This window comes from Stenella coeruleoalba (genome assembly GCF_951394435.1).
Source record: "Stenella coeruleoalba genome assembly, chromosome: 20".
NCBI lineage: Eukaryota > Metazoa > Chordata > Mammalia > Artiodactyla > Delphinidae > Stenella > Stenella coeruleoalba.
This window is the reverse complement of record NC_137166.1, coordinates 58,098,313-58,104,325: the sequence shown is the minus strand read 5'-3', so window position 1 is coordinate 58,104,325 and position 6,013 is coordinate 58,098,313. Positions and strand designations below refer to the sequence as shown.

The window sequence follows — 6,013 nt, the reverse complement described above, 5'->3', positions numbered from 1 at the left end:
TTACTGCTCTCAATCCTCTGATTTACTCAAATGTTCTAACAACTTTATTAAAACTTAGTTGGCAAGATTTGTAGAGGCCTGCAAACATCGTGGCCAAAAGCATTGCCATTGGTCCTTCTAAATCTCAGATCCCCCACTTTGGGGCTCGTAAACTCTCACCCTCTGAGATAGTCACAGGATGCACAATTCACTTGGCTCCTGCTTCTTTTGACCCACAACTGATAAGAGATACTCCAATTTAGCAAAGGCCTGATTGCTTCTATTAAAAATAACCATGTTTTGGTCGAGCAATCTTTTCACAGTGTGCCCTCAGGAGACAAATATCTTAAGCATCACATTTTGCAACCTGGAAATTTCATCTATTGGAAAAGACACCTCCAGAAGAACGCTCTTCAACCTGGCTGGGAAGGCCCCTATCAAGTACTGCTACCCAGCCCTTGTGTCACCAAACTACAAGGAACAGACTCTTGGATTCATATGACACCTAAAGAAAGTGCTGAACCCTGACTGGGTCTGCACATCATTGGTGACCTGAGAGGAAAGATTTCCCAGAATTGAAGCAGAGGACATCTGATGACACAGCTTTCCCAAGATATCTGGACCAGGCCTGTTAGAAGTTTGCCACCAACCCTTTGGTGGTAGGATAATGCTTCATAAGATCTCCAATGTTTATGATCTTGATAACATGGACTTCAGATAAAAAGTGCCTAAGACTTGAATGTGACCTTAATAGGTTTCTAATCTGTGCACTTTTCCTCGGACTTGAGACACTGCACCCAGGAAATGTCTTTCCTGACATAGAGGAACAAAAAGCCACTGAAACTAGAAAACCTGACTCATGATCAGTGATGCATTCAGAGGAAGATCCTGATCAACATAGGAGGTGGGAATTTCCTGGCAGTCCAGTGGTTAGGACTCGGCTCTTTCACACCCAAGGGCCCGGTTCGGTCTCTGGTCTGGGAACTAGGATCCCACAACCCTCCTGGCGCAGCAACGGGGGTGGGGAGGAAAGGAGGAGAATGTGAAAAATTAATAAACAGAATATTTGGACTTCCCTGGTGGCACAGTGCTTAAGAATCCACCTGCCAATACAGGGGACACGGGTTCGAGCCCTGGTTCGGGAAGATCCCACATGCCGCGGAGAAACTAAGCCCGTGCACCACAACTACTGAGCCTGTGCTCTAAAGCCCAAGAGCCACAACTACTGAGTCCACGTGCTGCAACTACTGAAGTTCTTGAGCCTAGAGCCTGTGCTCCGCAACAAGAGAAGCCACCGCAATGCGAAACCCGCGCACCGCAACGAAGAGTAGCCCCCGCTCGCCACAACTAGAGAAAGCCTGCACGCAGCAACGAAGACCCAACCCAGCCAAAATTTTAAAAAATAAAATAAAAACAGAAACTTCAATTAAATAGAGTTGGGAGACGAGAAGGGGGAGCTCTCATGACCTGCACTGATAGCAGAACCCTAGAGGAAGAAGAAAGACTGCTCTTCTTTCTTGTCAAGGACTCAGCCAATGAAAAGCCTCAGACTCTGTTTACTACAGCCCTCCCAACTTCCTTTTCTTTACTGTAAAATCATTCTCCTTCCCTAGCTGGGTAGAGGCTTTCAAGTGGCTCACGATGGTTGCAGATTCTCTGCAATTCTCAGCTGATCCCAAATAAACCCATCTTTGCTGGAGAAATATCTGGCAGCCTATTCGTTTCAGGTCAACACTTCACCTGAATAATCAATGAAGTACAAACCTAGCTTTAGCTCATCTGTTTACCAATGAACACATCATCCAATCAATTACCTCATCTATTTTTTAAATAAATAAATAAATATAAAATAAATAAACATATTTGGTTGCGCCAGGTCTTAGCTATGGCACGCGGGATCTTCTTTGCCGCATACAGGCTCTTTCTTTTCTTTTTTAGTTGCAGCATGCCGGATCTAGTTCCCTGACCAGGGATCAAACCCATGCCCCTGCATTGGGAGCGCAGAGTCTTAATCATTGGACCACCAGGGAAGTCCCTCAATTACATCTTGCACAACTTACCTCATCTTCCTCTTTTTGCCATAAAAACCCGTCTCCTGTAATTGAGACAATAATTGGGTTTCTACCTAAACCTGTGTGCCCCAAACTGCAATTCTTTGATCTCAAATAAGCTCTTTGCCTCTTGAAGCAGACTCTTGTTTCCTAGGCTGGCATAAGAAATAATTTAGGGTTTGGGTTTTTTGTGTTTTTTTTGCGGAGGGGAGCTCAAAGCTATACAGAGGCTCCTAGTCGAAAACTAAGAAACTTTTAAAATCTGTAATAGAAAGAAGAGCATTGAGAGAGAACAATACTTTGAAGTCCTTCAGTAACCTCCACACTTTACTATACTGAAAGGAATTGCAGATTCAGACCCTAAAGGAATGTAAGGTGGAAACTGTCACAAGCAAGGCAGACACTTGAATCCACTAAGAAAGTGTTTCAGGAAGATTTGGAAAACACTAGCTCAACTGGGAAACAACTTGATAATTTCCAACAGCCAACACGGTCCTGTTTCCAGGCTCCTTCTTTGAGAAGGTCCATGTCCTGAAAAGGCAGATCTCTGACATAAAAGCAGTAATGAGAAACTAGGATTCCTCTCCACCTGTGTGACAAACCAGAATGAAAAAGCATCCTGGGAATTGCTCTCTGGGACTCTCATCTTTTCTAGACCTAACAAGGGCCTCCTGGGCACAAGTGAGCACTTCCCTGGTGCTCCCTGCATGAAAACCATCAATTCTATACAGAAGAGACAGACTCATAAGACACTAGTATTAAGCATGTTAAACATTAGCTCTTTCAATCTTCACCATTCTCCAGGGTAAGCATTCCTCTATTGTCAAATTCATGTTTTTCTTTTTTAATGATGAGAAAACTGGAGGTCTGGGTTATTGAAGGTACTCATCCAAAGTTAATACCTTGTAAAGAGTCCGCGCCAAAACTGCCTAACAAAACCATCAGCAGATGCCATTCATGTGAGCACAAGCTGGGTGCAAAACATCTGATGCGCTCTGGCCCATTGCGTGTCTTAACAGCTCCAGAGGATGAGCATTATCCTTGCTCCCCTCGCGTACGGCTCGGGACAAGGAGACACGGAAAAGTCAGGCCCTGCCTGATGTCATACCACCACCCCAGTGCACCTGACCGAGTCTAAAATCTCTGGGAAAATCCTCTGAAGATATATTTTTTTTATTCTTTGGTGACTTACTAACTGTAGAGCGTTGAGAAGAATATACCAAAGACAGGGAAAAGTACATGTGAAGGACAAGTAGTGGGAAGGGGTGTGAGCATTCAGGAAACTGAGGTAGAGGGTGGAGAGAGAATGAAGGACACTTTGTGTCAAGATGCTGAACTGAGCAGACACAATTATTTGTGGAGATATTAACTTAGCTGACCCATAAACCCAATGTAATATATTTGTAAATTTCAAATCTTTAGAAATTAAATTTTAGTCTTCTATAAACTACAATACTGTGACAATTTTTTTTCCCATGGTAGTAGAAGATGTACGTTCTGTTTTAAAATTGAAATTATGAAATTACTGTTGTTTGTTCGAAAAGTCATCCTGGGCAGTGCCGTGTGGCTTGTGCGGAGTGCGGGTGACGTTCGGGCGGCGCACGCGGGCTTTGCTTCGCTCTGTCCCGGCGCTGGCGGGATGACGCGCTTTGCTCTGACAGTGGTCCGGCATGGAGAAACAAGACTTAACAAGGAGAAAATCATTCAAGGACAAGGAATAGATGAGCCTCTTTCAGAAACTGGATTTAAACAAGCAGCTGCTGCTGGCATATTTCTTAATAACGTGAAGTTTACTCACATTTTCTCCAGTGACCTCATGAGGACAAAGCAGACCGTGCACGGAAGTTTGGAGAAGAGCTAATTTTGCAAAGATATGACAGTAAAGTATGATTCAAGACTTCGAGAAAGTAAATACGGGGTTGCAGAAGGCTGGCCGCTGAGTGAGCTAAGGGCCATGGCCAAAGCAGCTGGGCAGGAGTGCCCTGTGTTCACACCGCCCGGAGGAGAGACCTTGGACCAGGTGAAAATGCGTGGAAAAGACTTCTTTGAATTTCTTTGTCAGCTGATCCTGAAAGAAGCAGGTCAGGTCAGAATGAACAGTTTTCCCAAGAAGCCCCGAGCAACTGTTTGGAGAGTTCTTTGGCAGAGATATTTCATTTAGGGAAAAACTGTGCCTCCAAGTTTAATTTGGACAGCAGCGCTCCAGGGCTAGTGGCCAGTGTCTTAGTTGTGAGTCACGGCGCCTACATGAGAAGCCTGTTGGATTATTTCCTGACTGACCTTAAGTGTTCCTTCCCGGTGACCCTGAGCAGGTCCGAACTCACATCAGTCAGCCCCAATTCAGGGATGATTGTCTTTATCATAAACTTTGAGAAAGGAGAAGTGAAACCAACCACCCAGTGTGTGTGTGTGAACCTACAGGGCCACCTGACCGGGGTGACCAAAATTCACTAAATTTAAATCTGCATCGAAAGCTAACAAATGTGAGCCTCTGAGGGAGTGCCTTTGACTTTATTTCCACTCTCTGCTAATGCATACTTGGAAACAGTTAAAAAGCTGTCCATTATAGCAGGTTATAAAGCTCGAATGGAATCAGAGCCACATGAAACACTAATGGAAAACCATTGAGAATTGACTTCTTTTTTGTGAGTACAGTTGGAATTTTCCAGGGTAATTTTACTGCCCTGCTCAGTGACATCTCTTGATTGTAAATGGATGAAGGAACTCAGTATTGCAAATTGGGGGATTAATAATCCTGTTACTATTTTTTTTTTGCTTTTTTAATGTCCTGGTTTTTTTGGTATTTTTCTTTAATGTCTGAAAAATCTGGTCTATTTTATTGGCTCTTGGTAAGATACTGTATGTTTTCTTTTTTACTGTCTCATCCAGTTCTTGGAAGAGGGAACTATTTGTAATTTCCACTCCATATTTATGTGAAAATATGTTATATTCAAAAAGTTCTTTAAAGGAGAAATGCTTGCTGTCATAGTTTATGTAAAAGCAAACGACACTAAATGTTTAATACAGAAATCAACAGTTGGAATTGTTTACTCTGGAGGGCTTGAGATGCAGATGAATGTGGATTGTGGTTGCAGAATAGTCTCGTGAGGAAGAAGCATCATCTGATTACAAAATTTTTAAAGAAGGAATCTGAGCGGAGGAAGAGGAAAGAGCAGATCTTTCTTATCTAAGCTGTAGGCTGAGGAATTTAGTTTGAAGATGGCACTAAAGAAAGTAAACGGTTGCTTCACAGTAGCCCCAGAATAAAAGAGGGGTTTCACTGAAAAGAACTGTGTTTTTTTTGTGGAAGGTACAGATGAGGTTTCCTCTCTTTTCCACCAGATGACACTGGAGAAAAGGGAGTTTGGTTACCTTAATTCTGTACAAAAGATGGGTCGCTCTGAGGCCCTCATGTAAATGGAGAACGTGTTTTCCATGCAGTTTGCTTTTAAATTATCATGTTGATGAATGCTGTGAGTCTCAGCTCACAGAGGGTAGGACTGAGGCTGTCAGTTAAGGCTAAAATCACGTGTAGTCATATTTCAAGTTCAGGATCATGCTGTCCTTAGTGTGTCCAGAGCTGCCAGTGTTCGTGCCAGTGCTGGAGCAGAGCATGTGGTTGAGCACAGAGGAAGTTCACTGCAGACGAAAAGTTGGAAAGTAACCAAAAAGGACAGATAATAAACGTCCACATCCCTGCCACCCAGAAGTAATATTCCCCCCTTTTTTAAAAAAAGAAATAACACATTGCGATGTAAGCCAAGTTCCTTTAAGCAGCTGTCGCTGTCCTGTTCCCTCCTGTTCTCTACAGAGACAGCCAGCACCGCAAGTCTATATACCCATCCATCCTTCACGTGGCCACCTAGTGTCATGAGGGAAAAATGGGTTCCCTTATGGGAACCCATTAGGGTTCTGGTGTTTTTAAACAATGGTATTATTCTGGTGTTTCTGGTCTTGATACAAAATATCAAGCTGTCTGTATT

General features: G+C 43.3%; 1 protein-coding gene across 1 annotated transcript; it reads left to right on the top strand.

The window, feature by feature from the left end:
* Positions 1 to 3,669: 3,669 nt before the first annotated feature.
* Positions 3,670 to 5,788, top strand: LOC307179560 (fructose-2,6-bisphosphatase TIGAR-like; the record flags this gene model as incomplete). The annotated part of the gene is given in 3 exon segments (XM_079908874.1): positions 3,670 to 3,888; positions 3,892 to 4,122; positions 4,125 to 5,788. Coding segments are annotated over 3 exon segments (810 nt in total). The 3' UTR covers positions 4,485 to 5,788.
* Between the last annotated feature and the right edge of the window lie 225 nt (positions 5,789 to 6,013).